The 17,732-nt window shown below is 47.5% G+C and overlaps 9 protein-coding genes across 9 annotated transcripts; 4 read left to right on the top strand and 5 right to left on the bottom strand.

The window, feature by feature from the left end:
• Nucleotides 1-55: 55 nt before the first annotated feature.
• On the bottom strand, nucleotides 56-753 carry BU24DRAFT_495670 (uncharacterized protein; the record flags this gene model as incomplete). Its single annotated transcript, XM_033534147.1, has 2 exons — nucleotides 56-434; nucleotides 524-753. The coding sequence occupies 2 exons, from the start codon at nucleotides 751-753 to the stop codon at nucleotides 56-58; spliced, it is 609 nt and encodes a 202-aa protein (XP_033379835.1).
• A 1,193-nt stretch (nucleotides 754-1,946) lies between these two features.
• Nucleotides 1,947-2,780, bottom strand: BU24DRAFT_323263 (uncharacterized protein; the record flags this gene model as incomplete). Its single annotated transcript, XM_033522953.1, has 3 exons — nucleotides 1,947-2,216; nucleotides 2,266-2,345; nucleotides 2,405-2,780. Coding segments are annotated over 3 exons (726 nt in total), but the record flags the coding sequence as incomplete, so codon positions are not given.
• Nucleotides 2,781-3,800: 1,020 nt separating this feature from the next.
• On the top strand, nucleotides 3,801-4,598 carry BU24DRAFT_282677 (uncharacterized protein). Its single transcript, XM_033522732.1, has 2 exons — nucleotides 3,801-3,970; nucleotides 4,021-4,598. Exons 1-2 carry the CDS (start codon nucleotides 3,809-3,811, stop codon nucleotides 4,255-4,257), a joined length of 399 nt encoding a protein of 132 aa, XP_033379837.1. The 5' UTR covers nucleotides 3,801-3,808; the 3' UTR covers nucleotides 4,258-4,598.
• Nucleotides 4,599-4,748: 150 nt separating this feature from the next.
• On the bottom strand, nucleotides 4,749-7,777 carry BU24DRAFT_282694 (HET-domain-containing protein). The gene is made up of 3 exons (XM_033522733.1): nucleotides 7,766-7,777; nucleotides 7,408-7,725; nucleotides 4,749-7,360 (listed from the first exon to the last, which is right to left on the bottom strand). The coding sequence occupies exons 2-3, from the start codon at nucleotides 7,639-7,641 to the stop codon at nucleotides 5,174-5,176; spliced, it is 2,421 nt and encodes an 806-aa protein (XP_033379838.1). The 5' UTR covers nucleotides 7,642-7,725; nucleotides 7,766-7,777; the 3' UTR covers nucleotides 4,749-5,173.
• Nucleotides 7,778-8,236: 459 nt separating this feature from the next.
• BU24DRAFT_426583 (uncharacterized protein) lies at nucleotides 8,237-8,529 on the top strand. Its single transcript, XM_033529013.1, has one exon. It carries the CDS (start codon nucleotides 8,257-8,259, stop codon nucleotides 8,470-8,472), a length of 216 nt encoding a protein of 71 aa, XP_033379839.1. The 5' UTR covers nucleotides 8,237-8,256; the 3' UTR covers nucleotides 8,473-8,529.
• Nucleotides 8,530-8,884: 355 nt separating this feature from the next.
• Nucleotides 8,885-10,457, bottom strand: BU24DRAFT_426584 (uncharacterized protein). Its single transcript, XM_033529014.1, has 2 exons — nucleotides 10,132-10,457; nucleotides 8,885-10,073 (listed from the first exon to the last, which is right to left on the bottom strand). Exons 1-2 carry the CDS (start codon nucleotides 10,439-10,441, stop codon nucleotides 9,019-9,021), a joined length of 1,365 nt encoding a protein of 454 aa, XP_033379840.1. The 5' UTR covers nucleotides 10,442-10,457; the 3' UTR covers nucleotides 8,885-9,018.
• A 932-nt stretch (nucleotides 10,458-11,389) lies between these two features.
• Nucleotides 11,390-12,810, top strand: BU24DRAFT_426585 (uncharacterized protein). Its single transcript, XM_033529015.1, has 2 exons — nucleotides 11,390-12,012; nucleotides 12,061-12,810. Exons 1-2 carry the CDS (start codon nucleotides 11,687-11,689, stop codon nucleotides 12,587-12,589), a joined length of 855 nt encoding a protein of 284 aa, XP_033379841.1. The 5' UTR covers nucleotides 11,390-11,686; the 3' UTR covers nucleotides 12,590-12,810.
• A 1,168-nt stretch (nucleotides 12,811-13,978) lies between these two features.
• On the bottom strand, nucleotides 13,979-15,259 carry BU24DRAFT_466203 (uncharacterized protein; the record flags this gene model as incomplete). Its single annotated transcript, XM_033532343.1, has 4 exons — nucleotides 13,979-14,370; nucleotides 14,427-14,849; nucleotides 14,915-15,010; nucleotides 15,070-15,259. The coding sequence occupies 4 exons, from the start codon at nucleotides 15,257-15,259 to the stop codon at nucleotides 13,979-13,981; spliced, it is 1,101 nt and encodes a 366-aa protein (XP_033379842.1).
• Nucleotides 15,260-16,372: 1,113 nt separating this feature from the next.
• On the top strand, nucleotides 16,373-17,212 carry BU24DRAFT_466204 (uncharacterized protein; the record flags this gene model as incomplete). Its single annotated transcript, XM_033532344.1, has 2 exons — nucleotides 16,373-16,725; nucleotides 16,786-17,212. The coding sequence occupies 2 exons, from the start codon at nucleotides 16,373-16,375 to the stop codon at nucleotides 17,210-17,212; spliced, it is 780 nt and encodes a 259-aa protein (XP_033379843.1).
• Between the last annotated feature and the right edge of the window lie 520 nt (nucleotides 17,213-17,732).

The raw sequence follows: 17,732 nt of genomic DNA on the forward strand, positions 1-17,732 counted from the left end.
CCATGGTGGTATCATAACACATGCACACATAAAAAAGTACAATCCCCTATCACACTCACACCCTATTCGCCATCAAACTCTCAAAACTGCACCCAAGAACCTCGACAACATTCCCCCAAGGATCGCACGCATACGCCGCTTCCGTCCCATCACCCACCACCACCGTCTCGCCCACCTGACTCCCGCCATTCTCGACGACCTTCCGCACGCACGCACCGACGTCCGGCGCCGTCACGGCGATGTGGAAGAAGCCTGAGCGGGTGTACTCGAAGGCGGGCTTGGGTTCGTGGGGTGGGTCGGTGAATTCGAAGATCTCGAAGCCGACGGAGTTGCCGGTGGAGAGCCAGGCGACTTTTACTTTCTGCAGGGTTGGCGGGTAGATTTTGAAGATTGGGGCGTTGGGGGTTGCGGCGCGGGAGGTGTCTCTTGAGGGTCTGTAGGGTTGTGTGAGTCAATTGTATCCACATGTATATATTCTCCAGATGATGAAATCTACGAACCTTAGCTTCTTGAACCCGAATACTTTTCCGTACCACTCGACGGCTGCATCACAATCGGGGACGGAAATCGCGACGTGGTTGAAGACGTGGTTGTGAGTGGTCTAGGCAAGGGTGCGCTCGAAGTCAACGAGGTGCGTCTTGCAGCTGCTGCCGCGGCGACCGCAGGACTTGAGGAAAAGGCAGAAGAGGCTGCATTGGGAGGTGGGGATTTGAGAAAGACGCGCGCAGAAGGGAATTGACTGACTGGAGGCATTTTGGTTTTTGGAATTGACTAATAAAAGAAGAGTAAAAGATATATATCGTCGTTATGCAGAGAGAAGTGGGTTCAAATATTCGAATTGGTGGCTTTTATGTATGGATGCTTCACTCTCTTTGCAAATCAACGATGTATGTTCGTCTTTTCTTTTCTTTTCTTTTCTTCTTCTTAGAAATTCAAAAATGCCTCTCTTCAAAGGATCACGATGGAGATAATTTGAAGAGAGGACAGGCTGAGGTCATGCAATTGATATATATAGGATCGGCGCTATGCTGAGGCTATGACTCGATGCTCGGATGTTTTGCGCCTGAAAGCTTCTCGGACTCGCGTGATGAGGTGACGGGTGGTGTGTGGGTGGTCGGTCGTCGAATGGGTGACTCCTCAAACGGCTCCGGTTTCTTTTCGTATCAACAAACTGGCAACTCTAGTCGTGGACTACCAAAAGGAGTAAATTGAGAAATGCACTGCGACGTGGGATTGTTCAAACAAGGAGATGAAATGCAGTGGAACTCTCTTTGCGATCGTCCCCATCTGCGCATTGTTATAGGACTGTTTCCAATCCTGGCCGGGATATGCTTTTCCCCCCTTCAAAACCATTCGCCCTCCCAAGATGTTTGGTTTCGAAGAGGGTGGGCGGGCGCTGTCACAAGGGCTAACTATGTAGGCTCTTTCCCGTGTGGATGTATGCATGGCATTACGGCTGAACGGAGACTACACGTAACTTGGATGTTCGGTTGATCAATTAACTTTGGAAAGGTTGGGGAAGTGATTTTCCCTCCGGGAATTCGCGATGCGTCATATTGTTCTGCAGTGCATGAGGGATAGCCGATTGCGGGGAGAGCTTCGGAGACTAAAGCCTCGTTAACGTCGAATAGCGTGTCGATCTGGAATTTGCACCTTGATGACACGGGAGGGAGGACAGGAGTCACAGGATAGGGCACGGCACGATTGCGGCATGTGAAAATACGTTGTAGCATGAAAGCTGTTCTGGGCATTATCAGGCATGATACAACAATTGAGGCACGGCGGTGGGTCGAACGTGCATCTATGAATCGAAACATGTATTGATACGCTACCGCGCGTCTGAGATAAGTAGAAAGATCATTCCATGCCCTCATACCACATTTCCAAGCCTTTTTTCTGCGTGATAGTCGCTTCACAAGCTTTCAGTCGAACACTTTGCCTTCTCCGTGAGCCTTGGTGAGCTTGTATACATGTAATTCGATCTGTTTCGCGGTCTTCAATATCGGACTCCTATCGTCTTGGATGCTCCGTTTCGCTTCAGCCGAGGGCTCGGCAGAGAATTCGTGGACGACCTGCCATGTCGGAGGCTCCGGCGCGGGCTCATCTGTCGTCGGTAGGCCTTTCAGAGCTCGAGACTGCGCATTTGTCCTTGCATAGAGAAGCTTTAGCCGTAAGGTGCGGACATAATTGGGTGTTTTGGAGACCGTGTTGATTTGCTGAATAGCTGTTAGCTATGGACGATTGCATGTGAAACCAAATACGCACCTGATCGAAGAACGCATCAACATCTTCATCCGACGTGCCAGTGGCTGGTTCTATTGCTGATACGATCAAGTATTGCGCAGCTTTTACAATCGTCAGCATATACTAACCCTAATACCGCTTCTCGTTTCGGGCCACTCACCTTTGCCTTGCTTCTTTCCGCTCTGTCCCACCAAACCCAAGTACCGCACATCAACGTCCGCGAAGTCATAGATGATCCCCGACCCAGGCAAGATATCGCTCTTGACCCTGATATTCTTAAACTCTGGCCCCTGCATGAACGCCAGGTCATCCATGGGGTAGAAAGCCAGGAACGGCATTGGCGCCCTCGGCGATCCGTGATGCGATTCCTTCTCCACGTTGACGTAGCGGAAGCCGCTCTTGATGCTGGATGTTGCGATGATTTCGGCGATGTGGTCTTCATCGTACCATTTGAAATACGTGCTTTCGTCGAGGATATCCGCTGCGGATTTCGAGATTCGCGATGTTACCCATAGAAATCCTGGGCCTTTGATTGCTTGTGCCATACTTGAAGATTATATTGCCGATTGCCAAATGCGGATGTGAGAGTGAATTGGTCGTCACGTGAATCAATGCTGACTGCTCAAGGATAGTGTTGCATAGTAACACAGCATGATTGTCCCAAGATGATATTTCTCGTTAAATGACAATGTGTCTAGTGGATACAGCTCGTATTGGGCCTCCGGGAAAGCGTCCCCGAAGCGATCATCTTCAAGACTGATCCTCCCGCTGGTCACGTGTCCCTATCGCCGTTTTGTCACCAGAAGAATTGCTGGTTTTGGATGTCACCATTGTGGATTTCTATTATATAGAAATGATGATTGTATTTGGATGGAGACTTTGGTGCTGATCTTCACAGAGGGGCAACTTAAATGACAATTTCACAAATTGAAGATGTATCGTGACATCCTAGATAAGTGTTTTGGCATCACTTATCATATTCACTTTTTGTTAACATTGTGTAAAACACCAACTGCAAAACAGTTCTCTCTCATCGCTGGCTGCGGCACCGGTATCTGTCTCGCTCTCCCTCTTCTATAGCATTACAAAGGGAAGGCTATACGCGGCAATGATGTAGTAGGAAGCCGTGCGAAGGTCGGAAAGTTTAGAATAGGGTCTCTTTTTGTTTCTCAGTCTACTGCAACATACGAGTCGCATAGTCGTATTAGACTCTTGATATGTTACCTGCTTGGCCAGGGCTTCTCTTGTCGCTATCAGGAAGTAATCGTCCCCCTTGTACAACGGTGCTGGGCGAATGGGAATCCTCATATGAACTGGAATAACATTCGTTTACCCTCCAACGTGTGGAGATGTAAATATGCATGTCTATTCCTTGAGTCTGGGGTAACTGTGGAGAATGAGTTGCGGGGTTATTCGTCGCCGGAGAAGAACAGCCACTGACGCGCTAACGAGCATTTACCTTGTCCTTATTGAGTTCAGTGCTGGCTCAGGTGTGAATAGCATTACTATCTTTCAGTGCCCAGAAAGTTGTTATCATCATTTCGATTTTCTAATACTCAAAATCATGGGCGAACTCTCTAGCCTTCCATGCATCAGAGTTCAGTTGTGTTTGAAGAAGAAGGATGAAGTCACCGACGACTTCTTCCACAACTATTGGAAAGGCAATCACGTCAATCTAGCTCTCGAAAACAAGAATTTTGTAGATTGCGTTATTCGATACAATCAGGTACAGTTCCCCAGAGTTCTTAGTGCTAGACACTCTCCTGAAGTCAACAGTTCCATACGTCTCCACGATTCAAACAGGCGGCTGGGGATTTCAAAATACCTGTTCTGGAATACGATAGGATTGCGGAAGTTTGGGTCAAAGACATCGAGTCATGGCAATCGGTTGTCACAGATCCCACCTTTGTGAAGGCAATTGCAAAAGACGAAGACAATTTTATCAAGGCTCCTATTCACATTATGCTGGGGTATGATAATACTGTAATATGCGAAGCTTTTAACGAGTCATGAAACTTGATTTGTAGTCCTTCGTGGTGTTTCGAATTCATACATTTGTTGACGAAGTATAGCCCCTGGAGCAATTCAATCATGATGTGAGCTCTGTAGTGTCCGCGAATAAGAGAGACTCAGCGGATGAGGTTTAGTTGAATTGCCCCAATGTCTTCCTTCAGATGTTCAATTTTCTTGGTGCCTCTATGTTTCTATTAGCATTGTGTGTTGAGGATTGAGTCTTTCACCAACGGTATTGGACAAATGTCTTCACCGTGGGAAAGTAGCCACGCCAATGATAACTGTCCACTGGTACAGCCTTTTGCTTTAGAGGTATATTGGAAGCTCTGAATAGGCTTCCAGTTGTTGTAGAAATTCTCTGTGTTGTTTCTAAGCATATTTTCGGACATCACGCTCAAAACCATTAGGACCCTGAATCTGCCTAGTTAGAAGCCTTCGCTCAAAGGGACTAATGCAGAACTTGCAATTCAAAACTCCCGGTACGTTCGGAGAATGTTGATTTGAGGTGATTCGGTGTCTAGTGCAAATAGACTATATCTAGTGCAAATGGTTTATATCTAGTGCGATTACATTATATTGAACTTGAACAACATTGATGAGGGCAGGAGCAGGTCGGCCATTGTTCCTGCGTATAGTGGCAATTTAATATTCATTTCTAGCCGTTGCTTAAACCTGCTAATCGGCTAACGTGTTGTAAGAGCAAATGGCTTTGGCAATTAGCTTTGGCTCATCTCCTATGCCATTAGCTAATGCAGTGCGCAGATTGTTCGTGAAACACTTGGTGAAGCGTCTTAGGGAAGTCGTTTGATTTGTGATCCATATGCTCCAGAACACCGTCCCGTGGGAGACAATATTCATGATTTAAGTAAAGCATAACATACCGTTTCGCTGCACATGCAAATACTGGAGTCTATGTTCAAACTATTGTAACCCGCCGCTTTTCCCAGTGCGCCTTGATTATCTCTACTTCGCGTTCGTCAAAAATTACGAAGCCGTAGCGTTCATACACGCCATCTCTGATTTCCTTGAGCAACAAGAAGAAATGGGACACCCGAGTCTGTGCCACCCAATACTGTGATAACATGAAAAGACTCACCTGGCTGTACGGCGGGATGTTGGTGGCAGTAACAGGATCCGGCCAACAGTCCCAAAGAGCATAGCCAAGCTTTTCCGAGTCCAAGTAGAGATATGGCTCGTATGTGACCACGTCCGGATCGTTCCATTCTATCTTAACGGATACGAGGAATCCCTCCAGCGTTATTGAAGCTTCTTCCAATGCCCCAAACGGATCTTCGCCACTCGGTTTGCAGTCTACGGCAATAACCTCGCACAGTGGCCTGTCACTTTCATCGAGCCAGAACTCTACGGGCCCTTCGAGTGCTGCCCAGCTCCAGGTGGGTGCACGCCAGTGAGGCACGCGTTTACGAGGACTCCGATATCTGCCGAGCCAGGCGAGATTGTAGAGTATTGTATTTTCCCACATGCCGGCCTGGAAATTGCCCAAGCCGTCAAAGCTACGCTGGAAATCACGAGCCATACCTCCTATTGCTGGGAAAATATCCCCGGGGAAGGTGAGCTGTAGCCCGGTATAGGCTGAGACACGCCGGTGCCATTCATCAACCATACTGTTTGAGCTTTCGGGACTGGAACGATTCGCAAGTTTCCACCGCTTTTCGTAGTCGCAGGACCAGGAGCATTCGCATTCGGTGCAGCTATTACATTCCCACACTATCTCTTGGCCAAAGTGCACATATCGTGGGCTAAGAGCGCGCTCTTGGTACACCCAACCGCGCCCTAGCAGAGGGAGATCATACATAAGTTGTGCATCTTCCTGTGGAAATCTTACTCCTTGAGTCGTGAATAAAGTATGATCGATCTCGCGACGACAGATAACAACCTCGTCGGCTCTACTTGGCAAGAGCCAGCCGTAATGCTCGGTTTCCACTTGCATGAGGCCGCGGTTGATATCCCCGGTGTAGGCACTCGCAGCAATTGTGAGAAATGCGTTTGCGTAGACGTCGCTCATCTTAGCAGACTCCCGAACCCAGTCTTCAGATGAGTCCTGAATAATACAGAGCGCATCTATCCAAAGGTAGCGAACTTGTAATTGCCTGATGACGTTTACTACATCTTGGAACATGGGACAGAGAGAGTCGATCAATATTCCGGCTTTGTGCTTCTTGTAATTCGTTGACAGTGTTCGAAGGCTCTTCTCTACTGGACCCCAACGATAGCTCAAGCAGGTGTACCGAAAGACTTCGATCCCAGCACTTTCCACTAGGAAGATATGAGAACTATCGCGGCCTAAATCGAGGATTCTCGTTGGCAATCGCAAGCCATCGCGTGGCTGGCACGATGGATGATCACGAACACATGTGTCTAATCGTTGTCGTAGCCACGTCAGAGATAGCGACCGTGCGATTCTCTCTTTCTTGAGTAAAGGAAAATCCGTAGATCCCCTTAATGCTACACCGGCCATGTGCTTTGCCATTATGTCGGATTGGAGCCTTGTATCGTTGCTCGTGACGGCCTCTTTGCCGATACGAATGAGTTCATAGTCCGGATCTTCGCAACCAAAGATTGAGATTCCAGGTTGTATCCTAATACCGCCCTCGCTGATCGGGCGAGTTTGGACCTCTGAGAAATAATAATACATGTCGTCGCTGTTAGCATCAAGTAGAATAGAGTGAACCGCCGCAAAGATCTGGGCGCAACCGAAGCAGGTCCCCTTGAGGAAGACTAAAGCCAGATCAATCATGTTGCAGAAATTGGACGACACTGTAGTCGGACAAGCGATGCAAGATTCTTCTGTGAATATAGAATCGACCTGGGCCATCCACAGTTGTGCTTGGACTAAGGGCCAGTCTTTGATGGCTGCCTCGATGTCATCGATGAGCCGTCTTGTTACTCGGATAATCGCTTTCTTCTGAAAGTCGATAGGGCTACCTGCTTCTTCAACCATCATAATCAAATGGTCTGAAACTTTCTTATAGTCATTGTCCTCTTTTGAGTCAAACTTGACCATGTTTCTATGATCCGCATGGATCAAGATCTGTTCAGTGTCGGCGGCGCCTGGGACAACGGCGCATGCTTTTGGTACCACCTGTATCATCAATGTCTGCAATGTATCCGTCCCATGTTAAGGCATACCATGATTGAATGACCCTGCGCCATCGGAGTCTTGTACTCCTCATATGCAAACTTTGTCATCAATTTCCTACTGATTGGCCCGTACTGCCTAAGGTGCTGTTGGAGCCATTCTGAGTCTCGCTTCAGATACTCTAGCAGCTGGGTGTTGGTGGTCTTGTGAACCATTGCCGCATTTAGCAGCAGCTTTGCGAACTGCATCCCGTTTCCGCCTTGGTGCGGAGTGCTCATAAACATGATTCCGTGTGTCCACTCCTTGATCGATTGATGTTCTTTCAGTGCGCCTTTCAATGCCACACCTGGGTGAATGAGAGCCTATATCTAATCAGTTGTATATACAATAGGGAGGAACAATACTCACGCCTTTGACGACAATGCCACCCAAACTGTGTGCCACGAAAATGATCGGTCGTGCCGAGGTCTTTCATTGTTAGCAACATATACTAGCAATGTCCGCTCTGCTCTTACATTTGTGCACTTCCTCTTATGGTAGAGATCGGACACTAGTTCCTCTGCATGATCGTGGAAGAATTGGTGACTGCCGTGCATGTTCGCATCGTATCCCCAGCAGAAGATGCGTGCATTTGGAACATCGTTTGGCAAAAGATCGCGAAGCCAGTGGGTACCGTTTGCTGCAGTCCACGTCTCGTCGCGGTGTCCATTCAAACCATGAACGGCAACGATGCTAGGCACTATTAGTGAGACCTCTTGTGATATTAGGAATAACTTACTCCACTACTGGCCGCTCCCCCTCTGCGACGACCTTGAGGCCAAGGGCAGAAGCTGTAGACGGTTCCTGTGGCTTCGAAGAGCTGCTAGCCTACCGCAGTGTCAGCCTGGCAGTACCAGAGTATGGGGGCCAATAAATACGGAGTCTTTGTGACCCTTTCGGAAGGGATTCAGGCTAGAGGACGCCATAGTTTGAGTGCCAAATTCAACCATATCATGATGCTAGAGAATCGTGAAGCTTGCTGGGTTGCATTGTGCTCGGCAGCTTTTATTCCTGCTGTCACCTCAGCCACGTTATGTGGGTACGATGCACCACCAATCATGACGCAGGCGTCATAAGTATACCAACAGAAAGCATAGACGGCCCTCGCCTGCCCTGGTCTTGCACTGGAGTCGATATATTTCTGAAAAGTATAAAAATGTTTTACTAACCAGTAATCTCAGTAGAGTATAGCAAGGGCCTTAATAAGCAATAGATAGATCAGAACTAGGGCTCCATAACGGGAACTAAAGACGGGGCGAGATTTATCTCACCTGTCAGACTCGCGATGGAGAAATCGGCTCCGGGTGAGCAACGCATAATTCCCCATACAAAATTATTACCTCGTAGCTAATCAGTGAGCCTACGAGTCAATTTCCCGCCACGTACTCGTGACAAAGATGATAACCTCGACGACAATACAGTTATACCTATGCTATCAGTGATCGCGAGCACTTAAGTTCACTTCAAGAAGTACAGATCTACATGCCCGGTTTTTTTCCCTGAGTGCTCCTTTTATTAAGTCTGGCAAATTTGTTGGCTTTAACATTAAGTTACATCTAGCTTCCCGAAAACATGAAAAGACATCTCTGGTAAAACATTGGGTCATTAACTCTGAGGAAAATTCAGAGCACCACGCCCCCGTCTGATTCATCTGACCGTTCTTCAAAACTGTAACACGCTTCTGGCATCGTCTGTCCATTTTCGCTCCCAGAAAAGTCTGCGTAAAAGACAGAGGATAAGTCGTCGTTCCTTGTCCATGACGAGTTTCCACAGTGTTCAGATTCCATCAGGGGTTCTTTTGATCCACATGCGCTGTCGTTGTCCAATGATTCACGTATTTTATCGTACAATACAGCAGATTCTGTGATCCTAGTAAGTGAGTCGGGGTGCCAGGCCTTCGGCGGAACCTTCTCTTCAATCTGTCGCAAAGCATCCCGACGAATCGTCTTTGTCATCGCGTCTATGATAGCCCTCAGACATAACTCACTGTTTTCATCTCCAGGGACAGCATCCGGCGGTCGCCAATTAAGATATATCTTCCGATGTGACGCTGGCAACACGAAGTCGCCTGGATGATGTTGAAAATAGAGCAAGCAACAAAAACAGGCGGGTTTGCTGCAGGCGATAAATGGATCGCCGGAGGCAAAGGACAACTTGCCAGCATGGAAGTGCTCTAGGACCTGGATCTCGGCGTGGACTCGCGCTTTCCAACCAGAATCCTTGTAGTTCTTCAGAAAATCGCGAGAGAGGTGATGTTTTGTATCCATCTCTACGAGAGCCTCCTGGTAGCGATCGTGATCTGGGGACTTAGCAGGAAGCATGCGGACCAGTATACTTTTCAAGTTGGTCTTCCCGTCTGCTGTAGGTATACTAGACTTGGGTGGTCTAGGAATACAGCGAACTTCAAAATCATGCAGATCCTCCTGCAGTCTCGCGACACAGGACAGCAGCGTATCGGCCGCCCGGAAATGGTGTCCAAGTCTTCCAATGTAATGCCTCACGAGCCCAAATGAATGACGAATTGCGTGTCTGTCGCTTTTGTACTTTGGTTCCGTGCTTAACCGAGCCAGCATGCGCATGGGCTCAGATTTTCGCTGATCATAGGCAAAGCGACACAAGACTAAGTCTGGGTCCTGTTGGCTCTCCCAACGCTGAAGCCACTCCGAAAGGCCAGTCACTAGCTTAATGTCAGTACATATCACCTGTACTTGTTTCCAAGCTTTTAAGCAACTTACGGTCCTCATTTTCCATTGTTCTCAAGTGATCTAAACAACGCTTCAGTGCATTCTTAAGAAGAGCCCTGTATTTCTTGATTCTAGGTGCGGCAAAGTTTATACACTTAGCAATTAGGTTCTCTCTTTCCATTAGCTTGGACGAGACCTTTGCAAATGCTATTGTATACAACTTTGTAAGAAGTGATTCCAAAAATGGTCCAATCTCTTTCTCGGGGCTTGAGTTTGAGGCCACCCAAAAGACACATTTCTGTGGAGTAGCTTCCAGGCCGATAGCGGTAACTGTATCACCGCCTTTATCAAAATCGCACATGTATGTGAGTTCACTCAGAAATCTCCTCCTTACCTCCTGGAGCGGTAAGTAGTCGACACCGTCATCAGCAACGGGTTCGATGGGCGAATGATCCCCCCTCGTACTTCCCAACGTATGCAGTAGGACAAGAGGCTCATAGAAACGACTTAATTGGCGGGTGTGCCGGTCGAAGCGCATTGTTGTCGACGAAGGAGAATGAGACTTTGTTGGCCGATCTGACGAACTCTTGGGATGTTTAGCTCGTTTGGCCATGACTGAAAACGTCAAAAGAATGATATGAAAAGCTGAAGATGTAATGCATTGCGTCTGGAAGTCCTCTTACCTATTTGTACACGGCCACACTTCTACCCGGTACCATATTAGGAGACTGATCCCTTCAAATTACAATCCTCGGAATGACTCCCTTACTTAACCAGGTGAATGATGTTTTTTTGTGCATTGCAACGTCTAGCCAATAATGCCATCAGTTGTTATCAAGTGCAATCCAATGCAATCCTTCACATTTGGCCATCAGCTCTGCCCCTGAATCGATTTTCACAGATGAGACAGCACCTTAACACCTTTTCGGGTCGAGTGATGACAAAATACATAGAACAGGGTGGTGATTAGGTCCTCTAAGAGCGTGTTCGATTTACTCGCGTAGATGATGTGATAACATGTGAGTGGCGCCCCGGGGGTCATATAGAGTGGTAGCGCGCACTGAATTGTAAATGAAGATAACTTATGGCCAGCTTGAAGTGCTGATAAAATCAGTTCTAGTTGACTCAAACCATTTTTTAATATCCGATAACGCGGTTCAATAGCTCACACAATTCAGCATTCAACTCAATCATCGAAGTATTGAGATTACAGCCTCGCGAAAAGAGTTGAAACCTTAAGGGTGGCACTTCATTGGTGCGACTGTCATTCCAAATTTGCCTTTTTTTTGTAAAGTAACACAAAGGTTGCCTTAATTTCAGTCCCCGCGCTGTGCTCCTCCCACTCCTCCCCTTACTTTCTTCCTTTGAGCCTACAACCCCATCTACGGGAACTCTTAGGGAGCTTTCGTCTGAGAATAACAAGGAAACTGTACTCTGAAGGTTCAATTCCGCCTTCCGTAGCCTTATATACTCTACTACACATAGTTTCGTTGGCGAACTCTACAAAGTAAGCTTTATCGCACGCTCTGACGCAACATTCTTACCCCACACCCAGACCCCAGCCTTTTGCTATCGATCACCCCACCTTCCTTCTAAACACTACATCATGGCAGAAAACAGCAGCATAGCGCTGGAAGAGAGGTTTGAAAAACATTTGGAAGTTCTTTCCGCGCGTATAGAAAAGTTAGAGAAGCTTATGTCGCCGCCTGGGACACCAGCTCCAACCTCCAGGCTGCTAAGTCTTCCGATTGAATTACGTCTGGAAGTTTATCGCCATTGCATCCCTCAAAATCGCACAGTCGATGTGGAACTTTCATGTTTCATATACCAGTCCTCCGATTTAGATGATATGCAGGATTTCGCAGGGTTTATCTACGATTTGGAGGACGGTTCTGGGGATCGTCCCGATTTGGCGAACAACATCTCTATCTCGTATGGCTTCGACCAAGAATTCGAGGGCTGTGACTAACACATCAGCAGCACATATCGAAATGGAATAAAGAGCAACCTAAACAGTATTTTACGTGTGTCGAAGCAGATCAGCGAGGAAGCCCTAAATGTCCTCTACGGAGACAATTACTTCGAGCTTCGTCTAACGGGGTTCGGCAAATCCCAGTTCAGGAGAAACTTTTCCTACCAAAACAGGCAAAGAATAAAGCGTTTGGTACTTATTGCGCAGCCTGAGGATTCTTCGTGTACGAAGCAGAGTAGAGTCGACGATGCATTGTGGCGTTTCATGCTCCCTCAGTTGACGATGTTGCGGATTGTAATAGACACACCAGTCTATAAGGAGAATATTTTCGATGCGCGAACGCCCAAGCAAAAGATGGAACAGTGCATTAATTGGCTTCTGCCATACATGCAATGCTTTGGTCAATACTTAAGAGCAGAAACTAAAGTTGAGGTTGATGCTAATGGCCACGCGGAGATGGAAGAACTGGCCAAGGATTGTTTACCACATGGCTATCAAAAAGTAAAGTATCTTCGTTTTGGCTTCTTCATTTTGTAGAGGAGAGTGTTCATGGAGTCTGGGAAATGGAATGACAATGACGGCTTCTGGAGGGTCTGCGATCCTAGTGAGTTTGGATCAGATTAATCTGTCGAAGCAGCTCCCAATAAAGTAATATGGTGAAAGTTCATCGGCCTTTGATCTGGTGAGCTTGCCTCAAAATATATTTCCGCACCGGGTATTGCCATTGTCTCTTCTACTCGTAGCCAATTCCAATAAAGACATTTTGGGTAAAGCAGTAATGGATACCATGATGCTAACCATGGTCATTTAAGTACGGCAACAAGACTCTTTGTATCGGATGGAGTAGATGCCAAAGTCGAAAGACAACATATTGAATCCTCGGCCTCATGATATTGCCGAATAAGAAAGAAGTTAGGAAGAGATCAGCTCATGATACAAGAGAGAACAAACATTGGGTAGACTTTGGGAGGCGCGACGAGGTTTGAACAGTCGCCCTGCTTGTGTGTGAAGCTGAATAGGAGTGCAAGATTCATTTCTTTTGGTATTATTCATGGAGTCTCGTTTGTGGAAGGATTGGGCTATAAGCCTCCAGAAACAGAAGATTAGGCAAGTGTAGGTATTGCTTCTTTCAAGTTCATAGTATTACCGCACTGTTCAGCTTGGAAGAACACACTCAATAAAGAGTAGTAGCTATGGAATTGATTGGGTGAATTGACATTAAGGCTGAGACTCCAGGTGAGTTCGCACGGTTGCTGCTTTTGATAGAGCCAAGGGATTCCCCTCTTTTCCATTGTGTTCACTGTACTCAGCCACTACTACTGAAATATCAACCTTTGCAAGGGCACTGTCATTCTCCAAGGCTGAATCTAAGAGTTCCTCAAATTCAGGGTTCTTTTATATCAGATCACTACCTGATGGTGGGGCGGATTCCCGTCGTCGATCTCGCGACGTACTACCTGGCCGGCCCGCTGTCGAGTGAAGTGCAAGGAACCATCGGAGCTATACATAGCGCTGCCTCAACATGGGGTTTCTTCATCGTCACAGGCACCGAAGTGTAGACCGTTGCGCGAGATCCACGGTCTGTTGATTCTCGTAGGTACGGAAGTGGCAAGTCGAGACTCCTTTCTGGCTTCTGCGGCAACTGGAAGCATAAGTTGGAGTATTCCATCAAGAGTAGCGGGATAGATGATGGAGTCTCTGATCCTCGTATATCCGGTAGATCCACCGACACTATACTTGCAAAAATTCTGTGCTTATCACGCATCCATTCCGTGTCAGCTATACAGATCTGAATGTATACAACGTCGTGCCTTTCCCTAGAACACAAGATTTGGTAACCCATGTAAGATAGGCAAACATGAAACATCGCAGCAAAAAAGACATCAAATTCGAAGAAAAAGTGCCACTAGCAATCCAATCTCACGGCTAGACCATGTCCATCCGCCGCGAGTACGCAGTGCTTCCCTTACGAACAACATGATACGTAGCATCGTCAGCTTCCAGTCCCTTCGCGCCACGTGAATCGTCCTGTCCAAACTCGGACACAGTTCTTAGTTCATGTGTGCTGTCCCCGCCTACGCTCTTAGATTCACGGTTCATCTCAGAGCTGTCGAGGCGCTCCATCCTGCTAGAGTTCACGCTGGACTTGCTTTTCCTACCAGTGATCTTCGACTTCAACAAGCTGGTGTAGTGGCTGACTACCTTTCCCACGAACTTGGAGACTGGCGACCACACTGGCTTGTAGATTGGAAGACAAGCGCAGATGATAGCTGTCGCGTCGTGGATATTTGTCCATTGTTCAGACTCATAGAATTTCACTGTTCGAGTTAGTTGTTATGTGCGGGAGAGGTTGCAGAATGACCGTTAAACATACCGTATCTGGCACCAGGCTGGTAAACATACACAAGCCGCACAATTTGTGAAATGACGACGAATCCGCCAAGAGAAAATATACCTGCTACTGCAACTTTCGTGCGTGTCGGAAGATGAAGATTGAACGCCATGCGGATGGGAAGCACCAAGATAGCGACGTCGATCAGGAGGTCAACGGTTCCCGTCCCAAGGTACATGGCATTAAAGTTGGAGCATTTACCGGGCTTCCTTCGGTTCCAGAAGGAATCAACTGGTTGGCAAGTAAGTAGATTGGCAACCTGTGATGCAATGTACCAGGCCGTGGAGAGCACCATAAGAGCGAGCGATACTTGTTTGTACCCAGTGGTGATGAAGAAGATGCGTCGGTAGAATAGGAGAATGGATATCTTGACACAGTAGATGGATGTAAGAACAAATGTCCAAGCTATGAACAATGACTGTGCTTGTAATTAGTTGAAATATTGGTGAAATGATGCAGAGGAAGCATACCTGGAGATAGTTGGACAACATGCCGGCGCTTTTGGGGTTTGTCCTTAACGAGGCCATGATTCTCCATCTCCAATCCTCCGCCGCCTGTAATGACACCTACAAGAGTACAGTCAGTATGATGTGTGGTATAATGGAGGTAACAGAGCATAACATACCCCATATTGCGAAACCCACGGCGACATAGTAGAAAAGGAGTGCAGCAATAACCCAGTAGTCATCCGACTTGATGTCTTGCTTACTTTTTACTTTGCAGTAAAGTCTGGTGGCTACTGCAACACCTACAAGAACAGCCCAGGCAACATTTGCGTCGAACTGAGACTTGCCATGGGAGCTAAGCCCATACATGGCGTTAGAGAAGGATTGTTATCGCGCGCGTAATGTTAGTGGTGGATGGGGGAGTAATTGAGGACAGCTGAGAGCTGGTGGCAGGAGGTCATACTAAAACACAACATGACCGGTCCTTCAGCCCACCATTGTCACTCATGGATGGTACAAGATAGGGGGGAGAATACTATGCGGACTTTGCATTGCATTTAGATCAAAACTGCTGGGCTATCAGTCTGTATTCCCCGAAGGTGCCACCCCCTCCATTCATGTACACTTGCATGTCGCCCGCATGGCCCGGCCCGCTACAGTGGTTGGGCGCGAGTTTGGCGTGGGTGAGACGACAGGTGTGTTCACTGTGGAGTAGGACTGTAAGTGGTGGAAGTGGTGTAAATCGTGGGGGTGAGTTCGTTTTGGAGGTTGCATTGGCTAGTTGATCGCAGCGGGTTTGACCGTTAGTGGCTGCTATTCTCGATGGTGGAACGCTTTTGGTGGAGCTTTTTTCATTCCTTCTCTTGTGTCGTGCGAGAGTAAAAGTGAGAGTGAGGTGGGTGAATTGGGTGAACGGGGTGGCACAGTTGGTGAGTTTTAACGCGTCACCTTGTTTGCGCCGCACACCTGCATGGTTGGCAACCACCTGTACTACCCGACCCCAACACTCCAAACGCTCATCGTCACCTACACACTACACTCAATAAACCTCTCTCAAACATTTCGCATCAGCTTCCGTCTACATTTCCGCCAGCCACTTCCAACATGGCCAAAGATACCATCGTTGTGTGAACTCGCCAAATGGACCATTTCCCTTCAATCAAGCTTGGGGTAACCATGTACTAGGTCGGCGGCTCCATCGCAGGGCTGATGTGCAGCATCATGCTCAAGCGTCATGGGTACAATGTAACAATTCTGAGAAGGAAGTAGCAACGACTAGAGAGGGCTACGACGCCGGCATCAAAATTGGTCCAGACGTCCAAGAGTTTATCAAGAAACACAGCCGTGTAGCTCGTGAATTCACCATCACGTGCAATGCTCCGGTCAAGATCAACATTGAGGGCAAGGCCAAACCCGAACATAAACAGACCATGACCAGTACTAGCTGGGGCCTTTTTGTGAATATCCTACGTGCCAACTTCGATGGCATCCGATGGCATCACCTCAAAAGCTGTACCTGTCGCTCCAAATCCCGAGGAGGGCGATGGCACTGTTGTCTTCCGTACTGTAGCAAAAGTCACTGACGTCCATGAATCTGGAAATAGTGTTCAAGTTGACTTCGAGGATTCTGCTAGCCATACCATACAGACTATAACAGGAGATCTCGTGATCGTGGCAGACGGCTCAACATCGTCCATCAAAAAGATCCTTCTACCAGGTGCGACGCGTCACTTTGCGGGGTATATAAGCTGGAGAGGAGCCGTCCCAGAACATGCAAGCAAGAAGTATGCAGAGAAGTTTGTTTTTCAACTCATGAATCGGAATTATCTCTTACAGTAAGTTTTCTCAACCAATCTAGCGAAATTGGGGAGTCAAGTTCACATATTGTTTTACAGTTACACCATCCCAACGGATGAGGGCAATCTAGATCCAGGAAAGCGTCTACACAATTGGATCTGGTACCAGCGCGTAAATGAACAAGAATTGAACTCGATATTTACCGACATCAATGGACCACAGCACCAAGGTACAGTGGCTCGCGGCTTGTTGGACCCAAAGATCTGGGAAAAACAGAAAGCAGTTGCTTCCAAGACGATGCCCGAGGAGCTGTCTCAGATCCTTCACAGTACCTCATCCCCGTTTGTATCTAAGATCTATGACGCATCATTAACTAAAGCTGTGTTCTTCGGCGAGAAGCTATTTCTTATCGGAGATGCGCTGACCACGATCCGTCCAAATGCCGGAATGAGCACCACGTACGCTGCATACGCTGTCAACGAGCTCGAGAAGGTCGTCGAGGGAAATCAAACTCCAAGCCGGTAGGAGAAGGCTGTTCTACGATTTGGCGCCGCGCAGCAGAGGTTTGCCATGGCGATTGCATCGTTTGGCCTCAGCTCGAAACTCGTAGCCATGTGGAATGCTATTCGATGGTTGCTTCTTCTGCTTGGACAGAAGCTGGGCATAGTTTGATGGCAAGGCTTATGCAGCTGGTGGAGCTATTGACAGCTACTTTAAGGGAGCATACTCGCTCAACAGGCTCTAAATTGATTGTGGAACACAAGCGAGGTCTCAAAAATTGTACGACAATGTGAGTGGTTGGCTTTTAGAGTAGGTTGCGGGACTGGCGATGAATGCTGCATGTAATAGTTTCTTAGTCGGTAGAAGTACTCACATGCACGAGAACGTGTATAATGGAGTATCTTACCGGTCCATCACAGTTCGACCTTGGTAACTCGAAATATTTCCACTATTGCTGTAGATACATCAATCTCAAATCAATTCCACAGTAAGAAGTCTTCCTATTCGATATGCTGGAATTCAACTCCACGGTAGTGGCCACTGG

This window comes from Aaosphaeria arxii (genome assembly GCF_010015735.1).
Source record: "Aaosphaeria arxii CBS 175.79 unplaced genomic scaffold BU24scaffold_9, whole genome shotgun sequence".
NCBI lineage: Eukaryota > Fungi > Ascomycota > Dothideomycetes > Pleosporales > Aaosphaeria > Aaosphaeria arxii.

Excerpts from the sequence above, each read along its gene's own strand:
- BU24DRAFT_282677 (XM_033522732.1), top strand. The coding sequence starts at position 3,809 with ATGGGCGAACTCTCTAGCCTTCCATGCATCAGAGTTCAGTTGTGTTTG. Across the intron at positions 3,971-4,020 it reads GCGTTATTCGATACAATCAG|TTCCATACGTCTCCACGATT; the intron begins GTACAGTTCCCC and ends TGAAGTCAACAG.
- BU24DRAFT_282694 (XM_033522733.1), bottom strand. The coding sequence starts at position 7,641 with ATGTTTATGAGCACTCCGCACCAAGGCGGAAACGGGATGCAGTTCGCA. Across the intron at positions 7,361-7,407 it reads CGCAGGGTCATTCAATCATG|GTGGTACCAAAAGCATGCGC; the intron begins GTATGCCTTAAC and ends TTGATGATACAG.
- BU24DRAFT_426583 (XM_033529013.1), top strand. The coding sequence starts at position 8,257 with ATGGGGGCCAATAAATACGGAGTCTTTGTGACCCTTTCGGAAGGGATT.
- BU24DRAFT_426584 (XM_033529014.1), bottom strand. The coding sequence starts at position 10,441 with ATGTGCGATTTTGATAAAGGCGGTGATACAGTTACCGCTATCGGCCTG. Across the intron at positions 10,074-10,131 it reads AACAATGGAAAATGAGGACC|TGACTGGCCTTTCGGAGTGG; the intron begins GTAAGTTGCTTA and ends ACATTAAGCTAG.
- BU24DRAFT_426585 (XM_033529015.1), top strand. The coding sequence starts at position 11,687 with ATGGCAGAAAACAGCAGCATAGCGCTGGAAGAGAGGTTTGAAAAACAT. Across the intron at positions 12,013-12,060 it reads GCGAACAACATCTCTATCTC|CACATATCGAAATGGAATAA; the intron begins GTATGGCTTCGA and ends ACACATCAGCAG.